This window comes from Suillus subalutaceus, assembly GCF_016647625.1.
Source record: "Suillus subalutaceus strain FC151 chromosome Unknown DFJ58scaffold_37, whole genome shotgun sequence".
Taxonomy (NCBI): Eukaryota; Fungi; Basidiomycota; class Agaricomycetes; order Boletales; family Suillaceae; genus Suillus; species Suillus subalutaceus.
The window spans coordinates 60171-88125 of NW_024540286.1; the positions used below are offsets into that span (position 1 = coordinate 60171).

Here is a 27955-nt window from a genome sequence, read left to right on the forward strand (position 1 = left end):
AGAAGGATCGTATGGACCATGTTGATGAGGTGGACGAGCCACCTGCTGCCTGTGCCAGCCGGGCTATCTAAACCAGGCCCGAATGTCAAGCCACTGCCAACGACCGGTATCATGGAAGATGTTGATCTGGCTACGATCAAGCCTACCTTCATACCCAGGGGATCCAAACCGAAGGACGCGGAGAAGAAGGAAAAGAAAAACAAGAAACAGAAGGGTTCTAAGGGTGGCGTGCCTGTTTCCTTTGATGTAGACGAGGATGGCGGAGAGTCATTATCGCTCACTGCTGCGCGTCAAAAACACCGAGATCGGGATGACGAGAGGTCGAGGAAGAAGAAACTGAAGGATTGGGAGGGGGATGGAAGTGAGGATATGTGGGTTGAGAATCCTCTACCAGATATCATGAAGGCCCTGCCTATCACTGATGTGTCCCCTGGTGAAGGCAGTCAGGTTAGTGGACAGGAAAGCGGATCTCCTCGAGGCTCGTAAGAGGGCAATTGATTTCATGTAGCGCTATATACAGGTTCAAATTTAAAAGTTAATGTTTTCAGAGTAGCTGCGTCCCCTGTAACACTTTACCATGATGTAAGTATCACCATCGACTGCACTATCGCCATTGGATGGAGGAGATATATTCGGGAAGGTGTGGAAACACGAATCGGAGGCATGTACACAGTGCAGTGGAGGAAGGTGGTTGGTTGGTTAGTTACCGGTTATGACTCGTAGGGAGCGTTCTTGCTGGAACGGAGGTGAACTAGTACCTCAGGCTCGTGTCTTAGACGTCTATGTAAACGAATTAGGTTACGGTGGTGAATCAGGCACAATACACGCACCTCTGCAGCTTAGAGAAAAACACCCACGATCCCTTGACCGTGGTCAACACCATCAACCTCCCGGTAAAATGCCACAGCTCATTACAAGCACCACACCCATTCGAACTTTTGAAGATCACAAGGGGACCGTAAGGGAAATCGCAGTTTTTCCCGATAAGCGACGAATGGTTACGAGCTCGGATGACAAGACACTTCGTCTTTGGGACTTGGAGACAGGTGTTGTGTTGAACAAGATGGAGGGGCATAGCAGTTGGGTACATGCATTGGCGGTATCACGAAATGGTCAAATAATAGCAAGCGGTGATATAAAGGGAGAAATCATTCCCTGGCACGGTGAAACTGGTCAATCTCTCACCCAACCCATCAAAGCCCACTCCAGTAACATCACCTCGGTGGATTTTTCTCCGGATGGTGCGGTGCTGGCTACTGGTTCAAAGGACGGAACGATGAAGTTTTGGTGTACCACAACGCGGACAGTTGCAAGGAAAACCAATCGGGTGTGGTTATGTCAACTGCGTTCGATATTCGCCTTCTGGTGAACTTCTTGCCATCGCAACACACCTCAATATCCAAATTTATAATCCAGGCACGAGCGAACGTGTCGCATCTTTTGGGGATGACACATTATTGACCTTGTCACTCGCGTGGACGCCTGATGGCACACGCCTTCTTTCAGGAGGCAACAAAGACGATCCTACCATACGAGAGTGGGATCCATTGACCTGGAAGCAGGTCGGTCATCCTTGGGAAGGCCACACTAGCCATATCAACGCCATTGCCATTCATCCCTCTGGCACCCTCGTCGCTTCTGCATCTTATGACAAGCATGTCCGTCTCTGGCGGCTCTTAGATCGACGAACCATCGCCATCTTCCAGCATTCATCCCCGCAGGCATCTGTCATTTTCTCCTCGGACGGCAAGCACATCCTCGGTGGAGGCGTAGATCAAAAGATCTCAGAGTGGGCAGTACCCAGCAACGCTAATTCAAAGGCGAGTTTTTATCTTTGACCCTCATAACATAATTCGAGCATGCTTCGTGCAGATCCTGGATGTCACGATAGCCCACGATGCATGCATAACTGGAGACCTGGACACTGCCGAGGAGTTACTCACCCAAGAGATCCGCACCGACGCCAATAAGTATACTTCATATGCCCATCGCTCACTCATTCTGTCTCGAAACCACGCCTGGGATCTCGCCCTTGATGATGCAATCAAGGTGAGTTGTACTGACCCATCATGACTCTCTTACTAAAGGCTTGCTTTCATCCGTGACATAGTCCATCAGCATTCGGCCCTCATTGGCAGGTTACATCTCCAAAGGCATCGCCCTCTGCGGCAAAGGCCACGTCATGGAGGCAAGGGCAGCATTCGACGTCGCATCCATGTTCACGAATCAAGATTCGAACACCAACCATTTTCTCATCTTGATCAAGGTAACTTCAATTTGTCTCGCACATTCTCCGCTTCATTGCGTGTTTCAGGCGATCGCCCTCTTCAACGCAGATCAACACGAGGAAGCAATGTTGCTCATCGAAGAGCTGACTGCCGCTTGTCTGGATACTGATTCTCTCGTGCGTCGTGTCGTGGAAGTATGTGTCATGCGACTACGCTTGGTCATCGACGCTGATCTTTGCAACTCGCACATTAGACATGTCTACGCGTTCAGCTCGGAATCAATGCCTTGGATGGCGTGCGTCGTGACGAAGCTGTTAATCACTTCACTGTTGCTGTCAACTCAGGCGCTCTCTCATCAAAAACCATTCATTTTATATACGAGGACTTGACTGTGGTGCGTCAAGATGATGCATACATAGTGCTTTTATAACTGAATGCTTTCTCCAGCTTTTCGGCTGGGATCTCATGTCTTTGTGTCTCATTGCCCACCAGAAACGGTGCCAGGCACTTCTTTCGGTAGGTAAACCTGATGAGACCCTCGAAGCACACAAATATATGATGGGCGCCATCGACGAATCTACAAAGGTCAGCTGCCTGGACTGGTCCAACGGCAAGTGTAGAGTCCGCGGTGTCATCTAGACTACAGTCCTCACCTATATTTCACTCAGCTTTCAAGCGAGAATGCTTGGCGCTCTGTAATACCAACGGAAATGCCGCACTCACTGCGAGCGATTATGACAAGGCCATTGACCTATACTCGGCCGCAATCAGCCTGAATCCTGGGTCTGATACTCTCTTTGCAAACCGTAGTAAGGCAAAGTTGGGTAAGATGCTATGGATGGAAGCACTTCTCGATGCGCAGAAGGTGCGATGGCGTCTATCGTCTCATATCTAGTGCTCATTGTGGCGATACATAGGTCATTGAACTTGACTCTTTATCTTATCTTGGATTACAATTTGAAGTACACAGCGCTTCATGGTGCACGACGCTACGGTGAAGCAATCCAGACCGTCGAAACGTTATTCTCCAAATTGGATGATGCACCCGACGTTCAGACACGAAGTAAGCCTTTGAATAATACATTCGTCAACATGTTTAATTCTTTCTCTAGAGCTGCGCCAGCAGTATCTCAGACCTTTCCGAGGTAGAACGTGCCATTCAACGGGTCATTGATGCCCGACTCGACAACGCTCCGCTCCGTGTACTCGACACCACCAGCGGTCTCTTATACGATCGAGGGGCGCAGATCAGCGCCTTCAAAATGAGCATAGAATATAAGGAGCTTGTGTCATCAACAATCACGCGTCTAGAGCTCCCCATGAAGCGCGTCGAAGAGGTGGTGATGACGTACTTCCAGTATGCCACGCTATCACACAGGTGGGAGGGGAAGGAGCCGCTGTTGCAGGATATTCAGGGCAAGAGCGTGTATGACCCGGAGTTGGATTTGGTTGGTGGCATGACGAAATTGCGGTCCTTCTGCAAAACTACTCATGATGCGGGTTATAACTGGGCATGGAGCGATACATGCTGCATCGATCAGAGCAACAACGTTGAACTCCAAGAATCGGTTAACTCCATGTTCGTCTGGTATCTCCACTCAGCGCTCACGATCATCTACCTGTCGGATGTTCCGCCTTCGTCGAAGTCTGGTGCACTGGCAAAGAGCGCTTGGAACACGCGCGGATGGACGGTTCAAGAATTCATCGCTCCAAAAGTCATTCTCTTTTATCAGAACAATTGGACCCTTTATCTTAATGATCGCACTCCCAACCACAAAGAGTTCGTCGCAATCATGCAGGAGTTGAAGGACGCGACGGGCATAGACCCACCAGCCGTTGCGGCCTTTCGTCCCAGCATGAGTGGCGCCAGAGAGAAACTCCATTGGGTGTCAACCCGCGTTACCACGCGTCAGGAAGACATCGCATACTCGTTGTTTGGCATCTTTGGTGTCCGCCTGGCTGTAGATTATGGCGAGAAGCAGGACAAGGCTCTCGGGCGGCTCCTGCAGGAGATTGTGGCTCGGTCGGGTGACATCACGGGCCTCGATTGGGTCGGAAAATCATCAGAGTTCAACAGCTGTCTACCAGCCTCCATCACTTCATATGAAGCTCCACCATGCAGGCTACCACCCCTACTCGAAGATGACATTCAGTCATCGGTTTCATTGCTGCAAAAGACGGTGACTGTGGATTTCGCTTTGAACCTTTATACCCGGCTTTACGACGTGAGCGCCCCTCGCTTCGCAGCACAGAGACTGCACCTGCCTTGTATTGCATTCAATGTCAGGGAAGTCAGACGGGTGCGTAGTCCAGCCCCAGAGAGTCTGTTCAGGTATCGAGTGAAGGCAGACGGGCTTCGCGACTTGCTTATCACCACCGAAGAGACCCTGGTTCAGTTCTGGCCGGCAAGGCCCACCGAGCAAAAATTTGTGCTTGTCCGTCCCTGGGATCGGTCTCTCCTCGAGCTACCTGACTTTGCAGAACCGCCTGAATTTGTGGAACCGTCTGACTTTGGACATGATGCGGAAAGCGAGGAGGATTATTTCACGCCACCCTCTTCCCCGTCAGACGCCTGGTCCAGCAGTTCTCTTGTAAAACGAGAAGTGGCTGACCGAGAATCACGAGCATTGCGGTTACTTGTTCGCCTTGGGCAGCCTTTCGGTGCATTTTTGCTAGCGCAGCAGGGCAGTGTAGAATACAAGAGGATCGCGTCGGACCATCATATCATTGGGCAGGTCGACGACGTGGTTTCTGTTGGAGACTTGATGGACATCAGGACCATAGAAATATTGTAGTCGTATGTTTTTTGTCTCAAAGTTTATGGATTTCTGAGCGGTTTGCATTCATGCCTTAAGGATGGTATTCGTACAGTATACGCATCATATACATATGCATGTGTATCGGACTAAAGTCTCGTCACTTCCTTACTTGCAACTTGAATCATATCTGAGAAACCCGTGGCGGAGGACCTTCAGTCACTAGCTCTTTTGCGCGCATGTGGGATATTCAGTTTGCAAATACTAGATGTGCCACAAGATTATCCCAAACACGTTTGGGAGAGGGAGAAAGCTAATTCAAAAGATAAAGAGAATGCAGCTATCCCTCCTCCGTCACAAACTCAGTTGCACGGAAACAGGCATCTCTGCGAGCCAGGTTTGACAAAATTCATTTTCTACAGATCTTACGTGCTTACATGTTATAGACAGCGGGGAGCAGCGCTCGGTGGAACGCCCTACCTTCTGCACCCAGGTCCATCGTCGAGTACATCTCCAGAAAGACCAAGAACGCATTCAGAACATCACTGCAAGTCGCTTTGGCCCCCTGTCCACGTCGGGTGATTCCTCGCCAGGTCCCTCAATCCCCACGCCTCCCAGGATCACACACGCCGAGCTCCACGTCGCCCAAGCTGCTCTCCACGGTTTTAGCCCTTTATGACCGATCCCTCTAAGCAGACAAGGTACGCTGCCTATCTCCGCGCACGCAAATCCTGGCTCAGGCGCAATTCCACCCGCACAGAAGCCTGGGCAGACACCCGAGGAGTTCGCAAAAGAGATAAGCAATTATGCAAAGTCAGCTGCATTATTCCTCACCGTTTGTAGAGCCATGGCTGGGTGATTTACGATTGCCGCTGTTCTAGATCTCGGGCCTGCACAAGCCTGCTGCACAGCCAGAAGAGGCGGCGGACAGTATGGATGTGGCAGAGGAGAAGCCGAAGGAAGAAATCAAGGAAGAAGCCCCGAAGGTGCATGCTGCTCGACTGGGCATGTATGGTGTTATGACGCGCGAGGTGTGTACGTGGCAGCCTGTGCGACTGCTGTGCAAGCGCTTTGGCGTCAAGGACCCGGTTCTGGCGGTCCCTGTCGACACCTCTGGGTCGTCGGCGGAGGTTATGGAGCCTGAGTTCACAGCACAGCGTCAGCAGACGAATTCACGGGGGCAAGTGCGGGAGCGACAAGTGGAGAATGGGCGCTCTGGGAGTAGCAAGCGCGATGTTGCGAATATTGGCATGGGCAGGGAGATGATGTGCTCATGTATGAACGTCCCGGGATGGATATTTTTTAAAGCATTTGTTTGCGAGCGATGAATGAGAATAGCGACGAGGAGAAGGATCGCATGGGCAATATTGATGAGGTGGACGAGTCCCCTGCCGTCCTCTGCAACCGTCCAAACCAGGCCCAGATGTCAAGCCACCACCAGCGAATGGTATCGTAAAAGATGTTGACCTGGCTACGTTCAAGCCTACCTTCATACCCAGGGGGTCTAAACCGAAAGACACAGAGAAGAAGGAAAAGAAACCAAGAAACAGAAGAATTCAAAGGGTGGTGCGCTTGCTTCCCTTGATGTAGATGAAGATGGCGCAGAGTCATTGTCGCTCACTGCTGCGCGTCAAAAACAACCGAGATCAGGATGGCGAGAGGTCGAGGAAGAAGAAACGGAAGGATCGAGAAGGAAATGTAAGTGAGGATATGCGGGTTGAAAACCCTTCACCGGATATCGCGAAGGCACTCCTATAACTGACGTGTCCTCTGATGAGGCAGGTCAGGATAGTGGACAGGAAAGTGAACCTCCTCGAGGCTCGTAAGAGGGTAACTGATTTCATGTAGTGCTATATACATGTTCAAATTCAAAAGTTAATGTTTCCCGAGTAGCTGTGTTCCTTGTAACGCTTCACCATGATGTAAGTATTGCCATCGATGTGCGGGTAACATCGACTGCACTATGGCCATTGGATGGAGGGGATATATTCTGGGAGCTGTGAAAACACAAGTCGGAGGCATGCACACAGTGCAGTCGATGAAAGCGGTTATGACTCGTAGGGAGAATTCTTGCTGGAACGGGGGCGACCTACCTCGTGTGACGTGTCTTGGGCGTCTATGGAACCGAATTAGGTTAGGGTGGTGAATCAGCATAAAAACGAATGATACACGCACCTCTACAGAGAAAGACACCCCACAGTCCCTCGACCCCTCCCAGTAAAATGCCGCAGGTCATTACAAGCACCACGCCCATTCGAACTTTTGAAGATCATGAGGGGGGCGTAAGCGCAGTCGTAGTTTTCCCCGATAAGCGACAAATGATTACGGGCTCTGCCGCCGACAAGACACTTCGTCTTTGGACTTGGAGACAGGTGTTGTGTTGAAGAAGATGAAGGGGTATCCCACTGGGGCGCGCGCATTGTCGGTATCAACCAAATGGTCAAATAATAGCAAGTGATTATGGCGGAGAAATCATTACCTACCACGGTGAAACTAGTGAAACTCTCACCCAACCCATCGAAGCCCACACCAATTGGATCAACTCGGTGGATTTTTCTCCGGATGGTGCGGTGCTGGCTACTGGTTCAAAGGACGATAGGGTGAAGTTTTGGTGTACCAAAACGTGGCAGATGCAAGGAGAACCAATCTACTGTGGTTCTATTGTCAACTGCGTTCGATATTCGCCTTCTGGTGAACTTCTTGCCATCGCAACATTCCATAACATCAAAATTTATAATCCAGGCGCAAGGGAACAGGTCGCATCTTTTGGGAATCGTAGCTTGTCACTCACGTGGACGCTCGATGGCACACGTCTTCTTTCAGGAGGCAACATTCGCGATCCTACCATACGAGAGTGGGATCCATTATTAACCTGGCAGCAGGTCGGTCAGCCCTGGAAAGGCCATACTGACAATATCAACGTCATTGCCATTCATCCCGCTGGCACCCTCGTCGCTTCTGCATCTTCTGACCACCATGTCCGTCTCTGGCGGCTCTCAGATCGACAAACCATCGCCATCTTCCAGCATTCATCCCCGCTGGGATCTGCCACTTTCTCCTCTGACGGCAAGCACATCCTCAGCGGAGGCCAAGATAACAAGATCTCAGAGTGGGCAGCACCCAGCAACGCTAATTCAAAGGCGAGTTTCCATCTTTGACCCTCATAACACAATTCGAGCCTCCTTCGTGCAGATCCTGGATATCACGATAGCCCGCGATGCATGTATAACTGGAGACCTGGACACTGCTGAAGAGTTACTCACCGAAGAGATCCACACCGATGCCAACGACTATTACTTCTTATGCCCATCGCTCATTCATTCTGGCTCGAAAACACGCCTGGGACCTCGCCCTTGATGATGCAATCAAGGTGAGTTATGCTGACCCATTGTGACTCTCTTACTAAAGGCTTACTTTCATTCGTGACATAGTCCATCGGCATTCAACCCTCATTGACAGGTTACATCTCAAAGGGTATCGCCCTCTGCGGAAAAGGCCACATCCGGGACGCTAGGATAGCATTCGACGTCGCATCCATGTTCACCAACCAAGATTCGAACACCAACCATTTTCTTATCCTGATCAAGGTAACTTTAATTTGTATCGCATATTCTCTGCCTCATTGCGTGTTTCAGGCATCGCCCTCTTCAGCGCAGGTCAACACGAGGAAGCAATGTTGCTCATCAAGAGCTGACTGCCGCTCGTCCGAATACCGATCCTCTCGGGCGTCGTGTCGTGGAGGTAAGTGTCATGCGACTACGCTTGGCCATCGATGCTGATATCTGCAACTCGCTCATTAGACATATATGCGCGTTCGGCTGGAATCAATGCATTGGATGGCGCGCGTCACGACGAAGCCGCTGATCACTTCACTGCCGCTGTCAACTCGGGGCGCTTTCTCATCAAAATTCATACCTCAAACATACGAGGACTTGACTGTGGTGCGTCAAGATGATGCATACATGGTACTTTTCATAACTGAATATTTTGTCCAGCTCTTCGGCTGGGATCTCGGGTCTTTGTGTCTCACTGCCCACCAGACACGGTGCCAAGCACTCCTTTTGGCAGGTAAACCCGATGAAGCCCTTGAAGCACACAAATATATGATAAGCGCCATCGACGAATCTACAAAGGCCAGCTGCCTGGATTGGTCAAATGGCAAGTCCGGAGTCCGTGATAATATCTAGACTGGAATCCTCACCCATACTTCATTCAGCTTTCAAGCAAGAATGCAGCGCGCCCTGTGCTGCCGGTGGAGATGCCGCCCTCACTGCGAGCGATTATGACAGGGCTATTGACCTATACTCGGCCGCAATCAATCTGAATCCTGGGTCTGATACTCTCTTTGCAAATCGTAGTAAGGCAAAGTTGGGTAAGAAGCTATGGATGGAAGCACTTCTCGATGCGCAGAAGGTGCGTTGGCATCTATCATTTCATAATCCATGCTCATTGCGGCGATACATAGGTCATTGAACTTGACTCTTTATCTTATCTTGGATACAATCTGAAGCATGCAGCGCTTCATGGTGCACAACGTTATGATGAAGCGATACAGACCGTCGAAACGATGTTCTCCAAATTGGATGATGCGCCCGACGTTCAGACACGAAGTAAGCCTTTGAATAACACATTCGCCAACATGTTTAATTCTTTCTCCAGAGCTGCGCCAGCAGTATCTCAGACCTTCTGAGGTAGAACGTGCTATCCGACGGGTCATCGATGCCCGACTCGACAATGCTCCACTCCGTGTACTCGACACTATCACCGGTCTCTCATGCGATCGAGAGGCGCAGATAAGTGCCTTCAAAATGAGCATAGATTATAAGAGGCTTGTGTCATCAACAATCACGCATCCAGACCTCCCCATGAAGCGCATCGAAGAAGTGGTGATGACGTATTTCCAATATGCCGCGCTATCACACAGGTGGGAAGGGAAGGAGCCATTGCTGCAGGATATCCAGGGCAGGAGCGTGTATGACTCGGAATTGGATCCGGTTGGCGGCATGACGAAGTTGCGGTCCTTCTGCAACACCGCTCGTGATGCGGGGTATAACTGGGCATGGAGCGATACATGCTGCATCGATAAGGGCAACAACATCGAACTCCAGGAATCGGTTAACTCCATGTTCGTCTGGTATCTCCACTCCGCGCTCACAATTGTCTACCTGTCGGATGTTCCACCATCGTCAAAGTCTGGCGCACTGGCAAAGAGCACTTGGAACACGCGCGGATGGACGGTTCAAGAATTATCGCTCCCAAAGTCATTCTCTTTTATCAGAACAATTGGACCCTTTATCTTAATGATCGCACTCCCAACCACAAAGAGTCCGTCGCAATCATGCAGGAGTTGAAGGATGCGACGGGCATAGACCCACCAGCCGTTGCGGCCTTCCGTCCCAGCATGAGTGGACGCCAGAGAGAAACTCCATTGGGCGTCAACCCGCGTTACCACTCGTCAGGAAGACAGTCGCATACTCGTTGTTTGGCATCTTTGGCGTCCGCCTGGCTGTAGATTATGGCGAGAAGCAGGACAAGGCTCTCGGGCGGCTCCTGCAGGAAGATTGTGGCTCGGTCAGGGTGACATCACCGGCCTCGATTGGGTCGGAAAATCATCAGAGTTCAACAGCTGTCTACCAGCCTCCATCACTTCATACGAAGCTCCACCATGCATGCTACCACCCCTACTCGAAGGATGAAATTCCAGTCCTCGGTTTCATTGCTGCGAAAGACGGTGGCTGTGGATTTCGCTTCGACCCTTTATACCCGGCTTTGCGACGTGAGGGCCCCTCGCTTCGCAGCACAGAGACTGCGCCTTGCCTTGTATTGCATTCAATGTCAGGGAAGTCAGACGGGTGCGTAGTCCAGCCCCAGAGACTCTGTTGAGGTATAGAGTGAAGGCAGACGGGCTTCGCGACTTGCTTATCACCACCGAAGAGATCCTGGTTCAGTTCTGGCCGGCAAGGCCCACCGAGCAAAAATTTGTGCTTGTCCGTCCCTGGGATCGGTCTCTCCTCGAGCTACCTGACTTTGCAGAACCGCCTGAATTTGTGGAGCCGTCTGACTTTGGAAATGATGCGGAGAGCGAGGAGGATTATGAGACGCCACCTTCTTCTCCGTCAGACGATTGGTCCAGTGGTTCTCCTGTAAATCAGAAGGTGGTTGACCTGGAATCACGAGCATTGCGGTTGCTTGTTCGCCTTGGGCAGCCTTTCTGCGCATTTTTGCTATCGCAGCAGCGCAGTGTAGAATTCAAGAGGATCGCGTCGGACCATCATATCATTGGGCAGGTCGACGACGTGGTTTCTGTTGGAGACTTGATGGACATTAGGACCATAGAAATACTGTAGTCGTATGTTTTTTGTTTCGAAGTTTATAGATTTCTGAGCGGCTTGCATTCATGCTTTAAAGATGATACTCGTACAGCATACGTATTATATATGCATGTGTATTGGACTGAAGTAAGTCTTGTCAAGAACGCAACTATACTTCGTGTGAAAAATTGACGGTCATGTGGGTGAGACTTGCAGTCTCGCCTAAGACTGTAAACGTGACACGTGACTGCTCAGCCACAGCGCTCCCTTCCATCTTGGGCTCGATTTCCAATCGCGCTCCACCTGGACCTCGACCACCTGTGATCAACGACACGGATCGCAAGACAGGCTGAAACGGACGAGTGCCGCCGTCGTCTGTCGAAGAACTGCCATTTTTGGGCATGATCGGACGTTCTTTACAATATCCTTCTCGTGCGTCCACATCTTCTTTTCGGCACTCACTGATCCGCTCACATCTGATCCGCCTCATCTCCCTACCCCATCAGATCACATCAAATATCAATATCAACAACCTAAGCTAAGGTCTCAACTGCCTCTAAGGCACCTGCAAAGACTACTGACAGGCCCTAACAAGGTGTTGAGGCAGGTCCACCCCAATACGGTATCTCCAACGAGCCATGGCCATCCTCAACTCATTTGTCAACGAGACAGGGCTAACAAGGTGTTGAGGCAGGTCCACCCCGATACCGGTATCTCCAACAAGGCCATGGCCATCCCTCAATTGTTTTGTCAACGATCTATGGTACACCCCTCCCTCCTCTCATGAGTCCCTGCCTCAAAGGCACCCGCAAAGACTACTGACATGTTGTGGCAGGTCCACCCCAATACAGGTATCTTTAACAAGGCCATGGCCTCCTCAACTCGTTTGTCAATGATACGATATATTGGTACGTTCTCCCCTTCTTCTTCGTCGAGTCCTGCCTCAAAGGCACCTACAAAGACTACTGACATGTTGAGGCAGGTCCACCCGATACAGGTATCTCCAACAAGGCCATGGCCATCTCCTCAACTCATTTGTCAACGATATCTTCAGGTGATCAGTGCTTCTTCTCTGGTTTATTCCTACAGCGCTCACTGGCTTCTCTTGTCTATTCCTACCAGCTTCTCTGGTTTATTCCTACCAGCGCTCTGTGGCTTCTCTGGTTTATTCCTACCAGCGCTGTGGCTTCTCTGGTTTATTCCTACCAGCTTCTCTTGCCTATTCCTACCAGCGCTCTATGGCTTCTCTGGTTTATTCCTACCAGCTTCTCTCGTCTATTCCTACCAGCCCTCTGTGGCTTCTCTTGTTTATTCCTACCAGCTTCTCTCGTCTCCTATTCCTACCAGCGCTCTATGGCTTCTCTGGTTTATTCCTACCAGCTTCTCTCATCTATTCCTACCAGCCCTCTGTGGCTTCTCTTGTTTATTCCTACCAGCCCTCTGTGGCTTCTCTTGTCTATTCCTACCAGCGTTCACTGGCTTCTCTTGTTTATTCCTACCAGCCCTCTGTGGCTTCTCTTGTTTATTCCTACCAGCACTTGCTGGCTTCTCTTGTATATTCATCCAGCCCTCTGTGGCTTCTCTTGTATATTCGTCCAGCCCTCTGTGGCTTCTCTTGTATATTCGTTGGATTGGCGACTGGCATGAGAAGTTTCAAACCAGAGCTGACATTCATAGTGATAGGTAAATAGTGAACCTGCAAGGATTGCAGGCCTGCTAAAGTATGGTACTTAATTAAGACTTTGATGTACTATAGAAGTTTGTATACAAGCAAAAGAAATCGAAGATCAAGAGCGCTACTGAGAGGAGGATTGAACACTTGAGATGTCTGGCCGTGTTGCGAGAAGTTCACGCCATTTTCTTTGCAATGGCGTCATCCTTGCGCAATAGATATGTTTTGCTACCCTTGGCATAGCGGAATGCACCCCGAGCCAATGAGTGGTCAAGATTTCCACCAAAAAATATGCGTGCATTATTTGCATCTTGAGCTGCTGCTGCAGTCCGCTGCTCTGCGATGCAGTTAAGGATTTGCTGATAAGAAAACTTCTTGCTGTTTCCGTCGCTGAATGCACACCAGAAGGAGGCAGTATCTGGATAACGCTGGTGCTCCTCGGCAATAAACTAGACGAAGAAGAAGGTTTGGATTAATCAAGACAGTGGCGCTGAAGTGGTCATACCTTCCAATTTCCCCACTCGACCCTTAGAGCATCCCAAGCTGTTGTTTTGGCGCCCTTTGCTCTCTTGTAGAACTCACCCCAGTATTTCACAGGAATTCCACGACCACCCACATGAAGCAAGTTTGAACTCTCCCACTCCTTGCACAACCTATCAATATCCTTCGAAAGGTGAATTGTCGGCGGCTCTGGGACCCGTGTTTTGTCGTACTCGAACCGTTCATCACCAAGCAGAGCAACTCTGAGTTTAGCTGAGGGGATGGACTGCTGAGGTACAGTGCCAAAATCCAAATGGGGCGAACTGACTGGCTGACTTGACAATGGCAGTACTGCAGTAGTTGTACAAGCAGATTGACCCATAGGCTGTGCTTGGTGGGAATGTGGTTCTCGCGAATCGGAGACAGTGCGGAGCAGCCGACCAACGACTTCACATCCATGACATGAGCGGTCACATTGTTGATACTACCTTCGATGTTATATATGTCATCTCTGACTGACTGTATATTGTTCTCGACTCTCTGCATGCGCACGGCAAACGACTCCTACATAAGTCAGCAGGTGGTAATGTCATGTTTTCTTGAAAAATTGATAAACGATCTACCTGTTCATGCAGGGAACCACACCCTGTCAGCTCTGAGTCTGCCAGCACTTCAGGAGTCTGTTGGGCCGGTTCTATCTGTGTCCGTCTGTGTTTTGGAAGGGCCGGCGCACAGCTAAAGTCAGTTGGCATTCTGAATGCCGAGAAGACGGCTGTAGCCTGCATGACAGATGCACAGTAGCAGTGAGCAATACCTTCTTTCTCATTCTCAGCACAGATCTCACCCATGATGTGTTTGCAGTGCGATCTTTCTCACTTAGAGCACGTTGAGTACGGTCCGCACTCTTCTTGCTCTTGTAAGTGAGAGTCGGTGGTGCTGCTCCAAATGTATCCTCGACCCGCTTCCGGGACAATGTTTTGCGAGAGGTATGTTCTCCTCGCTTTCGCTTCAGTTTCGGCTGAAACAAGCTATGATGCTCATGGGTCAATGACAGGTACTGTACAATTTGGATGCTGCGTACCTCAGCCATTCATTCTCGTCTTCAGAGAATGCTCGAAGGCGCTGCAACACCTCCTCTCGGTTACCGCTGACTGGCCTTCCGTACTGTTTGAGTTTCTCTCATACATCGGCCTTTGTCGTTCTTTGGGTTCTGTCTGTAAGCAGGTTCAATTAATGTGTCAGTACATTGTGCACATCTTAGGGGCTGAATTTGCTTACACCAGGAATTGGTAGGTGGTGAGCGGTGTTCCGGGTGTGTATTCCTGGCCGAGGACTGGTAGGCAGAGTATTTCTTCTCCGTCACCGCATTCCGGCATGATTTTGCTCAGGGAGAGTAAGGTGTGTCAAATGGTAGCTCTCGCTGTTAAATTCAAATTGAACCAAACTTATATCGGAAGCATCCGCACATGGACTTGTCTGAGTCGTCTCACACCTACACTTATTTTTTGCTATGTCTCTAGCTCGACTGAAGGGCGCCACTGCTTATCTCGTCGACTCCCAAGGCATTAGTACTGAAGCCGCAGCTGAAGACCAAGACGAGGAGGTAGAGTCCCTCCTCAATAGCTTTGACGTTGACAATCAGGCTGCCTGTGGCACACTGCGCATCAGTACAAATGAAGCTGACACCCTGCCATCGAAACATAAAAGGATGGCTACCACTGTCCCAGCGCACCATGACCAACTATCAGCGAGCCTTGAGACAGCCTCGGCAGGTGTCATCGTTGACACCACTCTTTCTGACTATCAGCGGTACGTGACATATTCTCTCTGCAGCCCTTGTTAACACGCAGCGCAGGTACTGGAACCAATTCAAGGAATTTTGTGTAACTATAAACAAGGGTTGTGTCGGCTGATGATGTCGACGGCCTCTATCCTGATCTTCCTACTGACTTTCCCATTGGATCACTGTAGAGACTCGCGTTTCTGCAGGCACATAATGGGCTCATTTACGATTCTGATGACTGGCCTTTACTGCCGACTCGCACTATCATCACCTCTAGTCATTCCCTATAGAGGCGCACCACCTTCCCGCGAAATGCGCCTAGGTGCGACACTTCCCGCACAATGCACAGTATTCCTGCGTGCGCGCCCCTTGCGCACTTTCTTGGCTTAAGCGCCCTGCATCACCAATCATTCCAGGAGCATCCATCCATTGTCCAAACCAGTCCCTTGGTATGTCCCTTTTCGTTATCTGACCATATTTGGCATATTACACTTCCCATTTCGTCATGGACCCTTACTTTACATCACTTTACATCACTTACATACTTAGAGCGCTCCCTATTCGGCTCCGAGCCCTGGGAGAGCGCTTAGGTAGAACTTACATACTTTCATGTTCGTTTTACACCCAACTATTCCACCTTACCTTCCTACCACTCAGTATCTATCATCAGTTAGTTCCATGCAATGCATGTGTCCTTCATCATCTTGAGGCCCTAGCATCAGTCTATAGCTAGTGGCACTGTCAGTATCCGTCTAGATCCGCGCTTTTCCTCTTATCAGTCTCAGTATCCATCTTCTACACTTGTGCACCGCTTGCACTACCTTCCCGCGCTCCGCGCACCTTCGCACTTCGCTTTCCTGCGCGCGCCTTCAGCGCATTTCACCGCCATTCACCAGGGTTGTTCAGCATCATTCCGTGGATCCTTGCTTTCCTTGCTTCCCCTTTAGGGTCGAACGTTCTTGCATTCTGCGAGTATAGCAGCTAGGCAGAGCTGAGACTCACTTATACTGGCTGAGCACTTTCTTATATGTGCCTGCCAGGTTGTGATACCCACATCGCACTCTGGATAATGGACAAGTAAGTTGTGCTATATGGACCTCATGCTGTGCATGACTGACTCAGAGTTTGCAGATGCAACGAAAACGATATCTGGACCGGTAAGGCAAAGCCTCCAAATGTCCCGCATGCGACATATGGCACTGCACAGAAGATGCGAGCTGCCGTGAGCCACAAGTTTGGTCGTGACCACAAGCTTGGCACACAACCGTGGTCAGAACATCCAACAATCCCTGGAAAGCACATCGGAAACCCATCACTCTCAGTCACGGTCTCACAATACATGGTTAGTCTTCGTCGAAGAAAGGTAAGTGTTCTGTACATCTCCCGTCACAACTGTGACTAACATTATTTGTTAGGTACGGTCTGGAGAGGCTGTTGAGAGCGAGAGCCATGGATGAAGCAACTATGAAGCATCTGTGGGATTTTCTCTGGGCAACACCACGCAAAGAGTATGGGCCAACATCTCGCAAGCGAAAGGCTGAAAACCCAGCAGAGTGGGCAGGGTTCGTGATCCGCAGTATGCTCCTGCTACTTTATTTAGTGTCAATGATCTGTCTCCTGCGCTATGATGAGGCCCTGTGGATTACTTGGGCGGATATCACATTCCAAGTCAAGGACAACTCAGTTAAAGGAAACTGGCTTGACGCTTCCACCGAACTATTACTTCAGGGCGAGGGCTTCCGACCTGCTGACTTCCATGTGAGACTCGAACTACCATTCAGAAAAACCCATCAATATGGAGGTGCGTTGCTTGATGACTATGCATGACACATCGGAGCTGACCAGCAACTGTACAGGGATAGCACCGTTTTATGTGTATGCTGATGAGCAACGTCCGTGGATGTGTTTGGTGCGAACGTTTGCAGTCTGGTGGATGTTAGCGAGGGAGAGGTGTGAGAATCTCGATGGGTTTATTTTTTGGAAGAAAATCGGTACCGACAGTATTAGCGTGAATCCCACAGACGGCATGGTAAGTGTCCTGTGCTTCTTGGCACTGCTTCTGATTTATATGGCCTAGACCTCTGATGCATTCCTCGAGTGTTTTTGCAATAACCTCCTGGATATTGGCGTGGACCCACGTCCTTATGGTACTCACTCCTTCCGACGAGGCAGATGTCAATTCTTATACAAGGTATGCAGATGGGACTTTGGGGACATCTGTGATTGGGGAGGATGGGCCGAAAATTTTGACAATCCAGGTACGATCTTCAAGTACCTGCTGTCGTGGAATGACAATCCTCGGGAGAAGCGAGAGCACTATATGAATCCTAACAGGCCAAGGAAGACCCTTGCCATGCTTGTGGTAGAACCTGTCATTGTGCTTGAGACTGTACTACATACACTGCATAGTAATCATACATTTTGATGTGAGGTAATGAAACGTTAATGAAATGGTAATGAAACAATAATGAAACGGTACAAGTGTGAGAGCAGACAAATGTAAAAGATTTGCAGAATAATGACATACAATTACATTATGATACTAGAGGAAACGTACACAGTCAGATAGTAAGGTCAATGATTTTGGTGTCTGGACCTTGACCAGTGAGATCAATAGTACAACTCACCACATCTCCTTCACTTTGTGTGAGGTCGATGATATCAGCAGATGTTGTGGTGGCCATGGGGACATCAGGAGTAGATGGCTCGAGATTATGGTCCTGGTGTGTTGTAAGGTCAGTTGGATCTTTCACATGAGAATTAGAAGGCCCTGGAGGCAGTGGGACCATTGTTTGCACCCAGGAGTCATATATCCGGTCTGTGAGCCACACCCGAATATACTTGCTGCTTTGTAATGTCTCGTTGTCTCGACTAGTAGAGCCTCCAGTCAGCCCATCGAGCAGCTGGAGTGTGGCTCGCTCCAGATCACAGACAGGTACATCGTTATTGTGTCCCGCAATCCCTGCAAGCACTTTCTTAGGGCGCCTAGCATGGCATTGAAACACGGCCCTCGTGCAGCAAGGGGCAAGATCGTTCTGGACACAGTATGCATCAGGGTAACATAGAATGAGTAGGGAAGAAGAAACACACCTCGTTACTTGTTGGCGAATTGTTGGCGAGGTCCTCGAGCAATTCATGTAATACAATGACAGGCCAGATAGTGGAACGAAACGCGCTGATGAGTTTTTTCAGCTCCCAGCCCAGGAGTTGTTGGATGACCAAGGCCAGTGGAGCAAGATCAGGCGGGGCCGGAGATTGCACAGCAGGCAACTCTGCAAGCAGGGTGACAGCAGGTTGCGCATACAGATTGATGACATTGGGATCAGGGAACGACTCAGCGAGCGAGTGGGCCAGTGCAGGATGAGCTCGGCCTAGTTTACCTGTGGGATCATCTGTAAGGTGATACCGAGCAGCATCCCGCCACTGTTTCAGTGCCTGGTCCAGTGGGATACCATCATGTGCCAATATGCTGGTGTTCATGCAGTGAACGAGACGAAGGGCAGTCTCAGGGCCACAGCCAGCAAGACCCATCTGATGAAGACGTCGGTGAGAAGAGTCATCTGCAGGATAGTTAACCTGCCTTATCATAGTCACCGCCACAGCAGATAGTCATCGTCACAAAGGCATCACCAACAAGGCAGTGTTCCACATGCTCCTGAATAGTGCTTGTGGTGTACATCTTGACGGTTGCGTCAGGTGAGAATGTTGAGCTAAGAAAAAAACCCCGCTTAAAAGCTGCCCGCACAAAAAAAAAAGAAACACTTGCTTCCGAAGGACTGTCTTAGCTCCGAAGACGAAGATGTCACTGTCATCCGTCATGACAGCATTGATAATTCCGGCATTGTTCATCAATGCTAGCTGCACTTCAGCTTCACCTGCAGCCTAAGACGGCAGAAAATGACATTGACAGCAAGAACAGAGGAAAAGACAGACAACGCACAGTGATCCATTGTGTGTTGAAAGCGTTCAGGATGCATTGCATGGGCTTGACCATCCAATGGTCCCTTGTAGACACGCGGCGCCCTCTTTTGACCTCTGGCCGCTGGTCACCATCATAACAGAAGATAAGTTGCACTGGGAAGCGTGCAAGCCGAGCCAGGCGAAATAAAAAGGTGCAGAGCACAGGGTTCATTCCAGTTTGAGCATGCGCACGTTGCCACTTTCCTTGTTGGCACTGTTTGAACCATCCGCTGCACTCATAATTTTAGCATCCCAACAGACACCCAACATTGTGATCATGTACCTTGCATCAATGCCCACAACATAGGGCAAGTGAGGGGCAGGTCCTGTAAATCGATTCGAGAGGGCGAGGGACATGATGGGTACCGTCGTCACAGCAGGGTCAAGCACCTGTGAAGCCAGAGCATGAGGTCTCTGTCATGTGAAAAAGGGTGGTACATAGTACATACCTCCCATAGATGATTGATGCCCATTGTGGTGCCAGTGCCAGAGAAGGACGAGCTGAAGCTGTTGTATGTCCAAGAGAGAAGGCTGTGTACTGTGGCCGGTGGGATGTGACAGTGATGAGAAGAGGAGGATGAGGAAGAGGAGGAACAATGTGGTAGGGCATAGTACTCACCTATATTATAAATCGGGTGGCTATGCTGTCAGCATAGCCACCATGACTGCAAAGCCGAGGACTGTCAATTTGCAGTCCATCAGCGTGATGGTCAGAATTTTTGCGCAGAGAAAGACACGCACTCACCAAAACCTCAGCACCATCCAGATGGTAGATTGACGGTCAGACGTGGGAAATTTGCAGTCAGTTTGGCATGTTGCGCTTCTGCTCACCTTAGTACTGCTAATCCAGGTCCCCACCTCACCCAGCAGCAGCTGGAGCTCGTCCGAGGCTCAAAAAATTCTCATTTTTTCTGTCTACGATGTCGATCACTCATCCTCCGTCCCTCCACATGATCTGTTCCAGTCTTGGACAACAGATGATGCTGCTGGCTGGGGTCGTGTCCTTCTCTTCTTACTCAGTTTAGGTGGGCGCATGGCGTGGTGGTGGTGCCATCTTTGTCAGCCTGTGCTGGACCGTCAATTTGCAGGTGATCAGTGCTTCTTCCTCTGTCACAAACTCAGTCGCACAGAAACAAGCATCTCTGCAAGCCAGATTTGACAAAATTCATTTTCTACAGATCTTACATTGCTTACATGTTATAGGACAGCGGGGAGCAGCGCTCGGTGAGACACCCCTCCCTTCTGCACCCAGGTCCATCTTCGAGTACATCTCGAGGAAAGACCAAGAACACATCGAGAACATCGCCGCAAGCCGCTTTGCCCCCCTTTCCATGTCGGATGATCCCTTGCCAGGTCCCTCAATCCCTACTGCCTCCCACGATCACACACACTGAGCCCCATGTCGCACAAGCTGCCCTATATGGATTTTGAACCCTTTATGACCGATCCCTCTAAGCAGACAAGATACGCTGCCTATCTCCGTGCATGCAAATCCTGGCTCAGGCGCAATTCTACCCGCACAGAAGCCCGGGCAGACACCCGAGGAGTTCGCAAAAGAGATAAGCAGTTATGCAAAGTCAGCTGCATTATTCCGGCCCATTTCTGGAGCCATGGCTTGGTGGTTTACGAGTGCCACTGTTCTGGATTGAGGGCCTGCACACGCCTGCTGCACAACCAAAAGTCGGGGCGGACAGTATGGATGTGACGGAGGAGACACCGAGGGAGGAAGTCAAGGAAGAAGCTCCAAAGGCGCATACTGCTCGACTGCGTATGTATGGTGCTGTGATGTGCGAGGTGTGTACCTGGCAACCTGCACGTCTGCTGTGCAAGTGCTTTGAGGTCAAGGTCCCAGTTCTGGGGGTCCCTGTTGATACATCTGGGCTGTCAGCGCACATTTGGTGCTTGAATTCACAAGTACAGCATCAGCGGACGAATTCGTGGCCCTTGGCAGCACTTTTGCCCTGTTCTCACAGTCTGTTAGACCCGGTTTAACTGTAGGACGAAACCTATCTCTGAGACCTACCTCTCCGCAGAGTCTCCTGTCTACATCCTCAAGAGGTACAAGAGCATCCTCCTGGCCCTCGATGGTATCCTGGTGGACCTCACCAGGCAACCATCCATTTCACATGGAGGGTTGTCTGTACTAGTATGAAATTAAGCTTGAGGCTCCTGTACCCTTTGTCAGCCCTCCAATATCAAGCTTGAGGCTCCCATATCCTTCGTGAGGCTCCCATATCTCTCGTCAGCCCTCCAATATTGAGGCTCCCATATCCCACATCAGCCCTCCAATATTAAGCTTGAGGCTCCCATATCCTTCGTGATGCTCCCATATCCCTCGTCAGCCCTCCGACATTAAGCTTGAGGCTCGCATGTCCTTCATCAGCCCTCGGGAAAGCCTCTGACATTTCATATGTTATCCACTCTTACATACCATGTAGTTATGTTTTCATTTAGCTTATGTTATTCCAAGAATTTCGCGGAGGAGCTGCTATACTGATATTGACAAAAATGAGTTACAAAGTGTAGTAGATACCAACGTAGAGTGGGGTGGGGTATAACACGCGGGTGCAAGACAACAAGTGAGAATGAAGTAGCATGAGATAACGAGGTTGGAATTAACTGGCAGGAGGAGGCCTCAGGGGGTTGGGCAAATCACGATTCAATGCCTGTGACACAGCATCGTGGTCATAGTCAAAATGAGAGGTCGTCATCCATCCACCTCAAATCCTGGAATCTCCTGTTAGGACCCTCACGATAATTGCCCCCACCAACCTGACGATTGTGATAGGGGGATAGTGAATCCCCGCGCTCTTCAAGGTCATCGCGTCGGGGGTATCCACCTTCATGTGTATAGCTTGAGTCGACAACAGGACTATATTGGCTTGGATGGGGACGATCACGCTCAGTGGGACCATAGTTATTGTGAAATCCTGGAACAGGTGAGCTGTCATGATGAGCACCCAACTCAATTTCTGCACGAGTGCCAGCAGATCCATAACTGATCCTGAGGAGGACCATAACGAGAGCGAGAATCAGCGAGGGTAGAATGCATCGCGGGGGTGGAGAGTGTCATGGTCAAGGTTACGTGCAACCTCATGAGAGTAGCCACGAGTGTAATGAGAGTCATACCGGTGTAGACCCTCGCGAGAATTGCCGTGTGTAGCGTAACGAGAATCATACTGAGCAGTATCCCTATGATCATGAGGGTCACAGGCGGGCAGTGTCACTGTTGGTTGCGAATGACACCTCGAGTGTCATCATAATGGAGAGGGTCGCGTAGAGGCTCACGACCACCTCGAGGGTCACGGAAAGGGTAGTGCAGAGGGTCGCAGGAGAGGGTGGTGCAGAGGGTCATGGAGAGGGTGGTGCAGAGGGTCATGGAGAGGGTGGTGCAGAGGGTCATCACGAATGGTACCACAAATGTCGTCATCATGGTGGAGGTCACGAGAGTCGTACAAAGGGTCCTCACGAGGGGCATTGTTGTCGTTAGAGGTATTGTGGGCATGAGGGACATCGCTAAGTGGCTGCTGGTTTGGAATGGTGGGGGCCACTGCATTCAACAAGGTGGCCGGAACTAATGCTTCCTGCTCCGTCACCTGTGCGGAGTCTTCCTCCGAGACATCGGCTTGGACATCGGCAGTAGTACCAGAGCCCTCAGGAATGGTACTACCCATTCCAGTGGCAGGGTCCATCGTCTTGCTGCTGTTGACCTCAGATTCAGAGTCTGAGTTCCCATACACCATACGAAGACCACAATTCATCACAACCCCAGTACCCTTGGTGACCGGACAGTGGTTTAACACGTTCTAGAACATCAAAAGTAGATTAATCTATGCAATGAATAAAACAAACCAAAAAACACACCTTTCTTGGGTTCCTCAGAAGGTCCATCTCGAAGGCGCACTGCTTGATCTATCAAATAGCGTAAAAAAAATAGTAGGTTGAGAGTGAACGGTACTTACTATGTTCTGGGGATGGGAGATCATTGCTGGATGATCCCACCGTCAATGGGGAGAGCGGTCCACCCTTAGTGGGAGAGGTCCGTAGATGGTACCTTGGACTTGGGTCCTACGTTCTTACCCCTGCACCGCTTTCTTCATCGCATTAGTCTTCTCTGTGGACGGGGCAATCTTCTTTGATGCATGTATGTGTCGACCAGCTTAATCTTCCTCTTCTTTCCATGCTCTGTTTCTTCATACTCAGTCCCGGGCTCTTCCAGGAGGTTCTCTTTGGCAGATGTAAGTTCAATCACATCCCTTGGAGTTGCAATTGGCCTGGGAACAACCTTGAAAGGGCGTGATGGCGGAGGGACAACTTCAAGACGCATGTTGGAGTTGGGCTTTTGGGCCATCGCTCGAGGTAGGGGCTTGAGCATTGAAGTTCCAGCTGGCTCGTCTGATTCAGACTTGGTGAGTGGTGAAAGCAGGTGAAGGGAACTTGGGAGCTTTGGTACCCTTCCTGACTTTCGTGGTTGCAGCGCTGAACTTGATGCGAGGAAGACCGTCATAATCAGTGTTGCCATTAATGAACATTCGTCGGGCACCAGCATGCAACCATTCAGGCGGAGGTGCTTCACCTTCGATAACAGGTTTCTGAGATGCAATCACAGCCGCTGTAAATGATGTAAGTATGATGTTTTTACTGTGATCTAGTCTATACGTACCTCAATCCTTACTGGCAAATTTGGACGACGCGCATAGTACCTGCCTTCAGAGAGTCAACCAGTGTGCTTATTTCCCTCTGTGTCAGCACTCCACAATGCCTTTGTTCACCCCAGGTTTGCTGTGAGCCTCGCCAGGCAAGAGACATTTATGTGTGGGATAATCTTTGATACAAAGATTAGCTTCTACAAGTGCGGCTGGCATGAGCTTCCAAGGGAATATCTTTCCAGTTTTTTTGCCGCCAAGGTTGACTGGTGAGGCACAGAACACATTAGTTGAAATGAGGAGGTCTCAGAGCTGATAATGATTGAATGTACCAATTTGCCAGTCAATTTCTTGCTTAAGCCATTTCAAAGGAGTCATCTCGTCGCCCCTCCACAACATCGGAAGACTGGTCTATGTCGTTAGTTCGGGCCTGATGTTGAATCTTCACATCTATGGTCATCAATGTCTGGAAACGCTTCTTCAACCACAGGATAGGGATGTAGCATTACTAGTTGGGACAACATAAGCATTACGTAGCATCATTATGAAAAAGTAACTTCAGCTTACTATACATGGGCTTTTAGATGACCTATCATCACATCATCGCTGGCACAGCATCATGTCTCCCAGAACTATTACTTGTTGAGTACAAGTTTGAATTTGAACGGCAAATGACTTACCCCTGCAGCACTGGGTGTGTTGTAGCAATGGCTGAGCGATCCGTCCTCATTGACGAACTTTGCCGCATATCACAATGGCTGCTTCAAATCCGAACCTAGCAGAGCCAGACTCGAGCTACCCCAAAAAAATCAGCTAAATGGTAGACACTTCTGCTGAGATTATGTACAAGGCTTGACACACTTCGGTAGTGTTTTTGGAATGCCTGTGCGCGCTGAGCTATAGTTTGGGGAGACGATCCAAAGAGAGATGCTTCTTCATGCCTTGACAAGATATCTTGATAGGTGTCAGGAAAGGCCAGTCTTGAATTTCTCGTAGCATTCCCTGCGCACAGTTGCACCTGTGAGGGATATGAGTATATCACACTGTATTCTCATATGTACTTACTTGGCAGTGCCACCACTGTCAGGCACCTGTTTACTAATACGTGCGAGCTCCTGCTGCCCGTGATCCTTGAAATAATTGGCATAAAGGTTCCAATAGTTGGTGCCATTCACAGTGCGTCCTCGAGTCTTCAGAAATAGATTGATTAGCTGGTTCATGGGGAGAGTGGTGGATGTCGAGAGCTCGAGGAAGCCACACTCGATGTCTCCAAACCCGACCTCGAGTGCTGCATTCATATCATCTGACCTGCGACCGGTTACAACGTGCTCCCCTTGGTGGGTGATCGGCTCGCTCTCTTCAGGGAATCGATTGTGGGAGGTCATAGGCGTATTATAGTACCCTGCGTCCAACATCAAACTGGGATCTCTCGTCAAAGGAAGGAGGAGCATTAGTGGCGCTGGTTGAAGTGTGTTTGGGACTAATACCACTCTCCTTGAGTGGGGTGGGTGGAATGACATTTGTAGCTGGTAGAGGGGATGGTACAAGACCTTGAAGTGGTACAGATGGTACAGGACGTAACATGAACGCTGAACTCTGCCCAGAAAATTCCTGCAGTGACACCAGGAGAGCGTTGGCCTGCAGGGTCAAGTGAACACCCACGAGGCATCATGGATTGACCAGATGAACTGGGAAAATTAAAAGTAGTCTGAGAAGGCAGATGTGCATTGGGCGCAGACGGTGCACCCCATAGTGACTTGTCAGCCACTCCAACCATGCCTAGAGTCAATTCTCCCAGAAATCCAGCTGGGAAATGATCGGCGCCCATCATACCAAAATCAGGGGAATTTTGCTGCATCCAAGGCGGTTGCATCATCATAGAGTTGTAGAACAGATCCTGCAGTGGTGCAGGAGCTTGTGGTGGAGGAAGGGGTGAGGGGTGCTGACTGTTGGCCATGTTGAGCATAAGCAATGATGTTTCACTTGTCGAAAGCACCATCCTGGTGGAAAGCATCGGACTGAGCAGACACAGGAACCTGAGCCTCTGCAGAAGGCTGGTGATGGGCCTGGCGACAGGCAGATGCCCCTTTTATGACACCAGTGTCCCGTGCAGTGGCCTTAATTTTAGTCCTAAGTCGTGAGGGCGTCAGCTCGACGGGCGGTTGTTCATATCAGCAACCTCCACCAAACTGTTCCTCGGTGTAGTCAAAGGAAGCAGTAGATGTGTCGAATATAACTAGGAGATGCTTGTTGGTCGACAACAGAAGAATTATCGGTGATTTTCTGGGTCATGTCTGTAGTTGAATTCAATAATAGAACGAGCTTTGGTGCAGGTATACTTACCTTGACACAATGGTAGAGAGCAAAAAAAATATTGAAACGAGCAGACTCAAAGAACCTGGAACCAATAGAACTGCATGAGCGAGGATAGAAATTCAACTAAGTCATTCCTTACCAGGTACCAGTGATACAGAAAATGTCAAGCGATTTTTTTTTTTGATGTTGTTGAGCTGATATTCGAGCGCATTGTGAGTACAGACATCATATAAAGTAGCATCACCAGAGGGTGTTGCCTACCTAGTCAGGGGTATGACATGGCGAGGGTGAGGTTGAAATGGTCTGTCTGTTGGGCAGATTGTGTGAGATAGTAAATATCGGGGGATACTGAAGGCAGAAAAGCACCCAAAAGGCCCCATACTTATGAGGTGTATTTTGGTAGGTGTGGGGTCCTGTTTGCGAGATGACTGTCCACCCTTTCATTCTGAGCTAAAAGAATTAGAACTGCAACTATTAGTACTAAAGCGAAACTCAAAACATTCAGAAACTGCTTACGAAGTCTGAGGAGGGTGCAAGATTTACAATTGTGATGGTGTAGGTCTTGCAAGGCTCCAGAGAGGGTTGCATACAAGTGACTAATGATACTGTAACAAGGAAGCAATGAGATTGAAAATAAATCTAGTACTGAGTTTGAAATGCACTGATTAAGGCCTGGCTCTAAAGCAAGGCACTGCATATAATCCCATAAGGCCAATGTTTGACATGATATGGGGCTCGACCTACCCAGTGAAAAACCTACTGTTCTGAGAATGGCTGAGGTTGCAGTGAAATGGTCTAAACTAAGTGATACAATCTCAATATATGATAATGTAGATTACAGGCATACGGCTACAATAAAATACAACCGCTAGATGCTGCTGCTGCTGTCCATTTCAGTCCCCCAGCTTGTTCTGGCCCTTGCTAGCCCCGCTCATTCCCACAGACCTTGTAGCACTGGGCTGCCAGCAGATGATCAAGATCAGAAACGGTGAGGTCATAAAAAGTCAGAGAGCACGCTACCTGACATAGAAGTACCAGCATGATTTCCATCAACTCCATTCATGGAAGTAGTATGAGGGGGAGAGGACTACTGCACTACAGTAGGCAAACTTGGGGATGCGATCTTCCCAACAACCGTTCGCAGAAGCAGTAGGCGAACTTGGTGATCCAATCTTCCCAATGACCATTCGTGGAAGTAGTATGAGGGGGAGAGGACTACTGTACTACAGTAGGTGAACTTGGGGGATGCATCTTCCCAACAACTGCTTGTGGAAGCCATAGGAGGGGGGGAGGCACTACAGTAGGCAAACTTGGGATGCGATCTTCCCAACAACCGTTCGTGGAAGTAGTACAAGGGAGAGAGAACTACTGTACTGCAGTAGGCGAACTTGGGGATGCAATCTTCCCAACGACTGTTTGTGGAAGCAGTGCGAGGGTGAAAAAACTACTGCACTACAGTAGGTGAACTTTGGGATGCAATCTTCAACGACTGTTTGTGAAAGCCATATGAGGGGGGGGAGGACTACTGCACTACAGTAGGTGAACTTGGGGATGTGATCTTCCCAACAACCGTTCGTGTAAGCAGTAGGCGAACTTGGGGATGCAATCTTCCCAATGACCAGAGGACAGATGCACATTTGCAAGATGGCTGATGGCGGTTGCTTTGCTTTGACTGTACCTGCATGGATATAAGCACACCATTTAGTATCAGAATGCCCGGAGGGAGGGGGGACGCACAAGTGGCCAACAGCAGCATTAAAAAATTAAGCAAGTGTGGTCTGAAATGAGTGAAGCACTCGCAAC

At 49.7% G+C, this 27955-nt stretch overlaps 7 protein-coding genes across 7 annotated transcripts; 4 read left to right on the forward strand and 3 right to left on the reverse strand.

Annotated features, from left to right (window-relative positions):
• Nucleotides 1–18: 18 nt before the first annotated feature.
• Nucleotides 19–516, forward strand: DFJ58DRAFT_781442 (uncharacterized protein; the record flags this gene model as incomplete). The annotated part of the gene is made up of 3 exons (XM_041389791.1): nucleotides 19–223; nucleotides 251–447; nucleotides 479–516. 3 exons carry the CDS (start codon nucleotides 19–21, stop codon nucleotides 506–508), a joined length of 432 nt encoding a protein of 143 aa, XP_041245184.1. The 3' UTR covers nucleotides 509–516.
• Nucleotides 517–5659: 5143 nt separating this feature from the next.
• DFJ58DRAFT_876220 (uncharacterized protein) lies at nucleotides 5660–7039 on the forward strand (the record flags this gene model as incomplete). The annotated part of the gene is made up of 7 exons (XM_041394446.1): nucleotides 5660–5685; nucleotides 5725–5797; nucleotides 5866–6251; nucleotides 6293–6436; nucleotides 6484–6550; nucleotides 6575–6682; nucleotides 6767–7039. 7 exons carry the CDS (start codon nucleotides 5660–5662, stop codon nucleotides 6830–6832), a joined length of 870 nt encoding a protein of 289 aa, XP_041245185.1. The 3' UTR covers nucleotides 6833–7039.
• A 6104-nt stretch (nucleotides 7040–13143) lies between these two features.
• On the reverse strand, nucleotides 13144–13829 carry DFJ58DRAFT_658634 (uncharacterized protein; the record flags this gene model as incomplete). The annotated part of the gene is made up of 2 exons (XM_041382041.1): nucleotides 13144–13416; nucleotides 13473–13829. 2 exons carry the CDS (start codon nucleotides 13827–13829, stop codon nucleotides 13144–13146), a joined length of 630 nt encoding a protein of 209 aa, XP_041245186.1.
• Nucleotides 13830–14957: 1128 nt separating this feature from the next.
• On the forward strand, nucleotides 14958–17655 carry DFJ58DRAFT_726529 (uncharacterized protein; the record flags this gene model as incomplete). The annotated part of the gene is made up of 6 exons (XM_041385381.1): nucleotides 14958–15256; nucleotides 16362–16452; nucleotides 16505–16593; nucleotides 16646–17031; nucleotides 17087–17259; nucleotides 17308–17655. 6 exons carry the CDS (start codon nucleotides 14958–14960, stop codon nucleotides 17653–17655), a joined length of 1386 nt encoding a protein of 461 aa, XP_041245187.1.
• A 626-nt stretch (nucleotides 17656–18281) lies between these two features.
• DFJ58DRAFT_658565 (PIN domain-like protein) lies at nucleotides 18282–19428 on the reverse strand (the record flags this gene model as incomplete). Its single annotated transcript, XM_041382036.1, is given in 4 exon segments — nucleotides 18282–18790; nucleotides 18807–18940; nucleotides 18991–19112; nucleotides 19171–19428. Coding segments are annotated over 4 exon segments (1023 nt in total), but the record flags the coding sequence as incomplete, so codon positions are not given.
• A 423-nt stretch (nucleotides 19429–19851) lies between these two features.
• On the forward strand, nucleotides 19852–21450 carry DFJ58DRAFT_840340 (uncharacterized protein; the record flags this gene model as incomplete). The annotated part of the gene is made up of 7 exons (XM_041392606.1): nucleotides 19852–19959; nucleotides 20041–20215; nucleotides 20394–20442; nucleotides 20544–20766; nucleotides 20799–21073; nucleotides 21189–21336; nucleotides 21376–21450. The coding sequence occupies 7 exons, from the start codon at nucleotides 19852–19854 to the stop codon at nucleotides 21448–21450; spliced, it is 1053 nt and encodes a 350-aa protein (XP_041245189.1).
• A 355-nt stretch (nucleotides 21451–21805) lies between these two features.
• DFJ58DRAFT_840341 (uncharacterized protein) lies at nucleotides 21806–25793 on the reverse strand (the record flags this gene model as incomplete). Its single annotated transcript, XM_041392607.1, has 12 exons — nucleotides 21806–21856; nucleotides 21944–22194; nucleotides 22320–22382; nucleotides 22606–22996; nucleotides 23055–23102; nucleotides 23153–23158; nucleotides 23347–23585; nucleotides 23644–23802; nucleotides 24285–24344; nucleotides 24698–24777; nucleotides 24902–25386; nucleotides 25419–25793. 12 exons carry the CDS (start codon nucleotides 25791–25793, stop codon nucleotides 21806–21808), a joined length of 2208 nt encoding a protein of 735 aa, XP_041245190.1.
• Between the last annotated feature and the right edge of the window lie 2162 nt (nucleotides 25794–27955).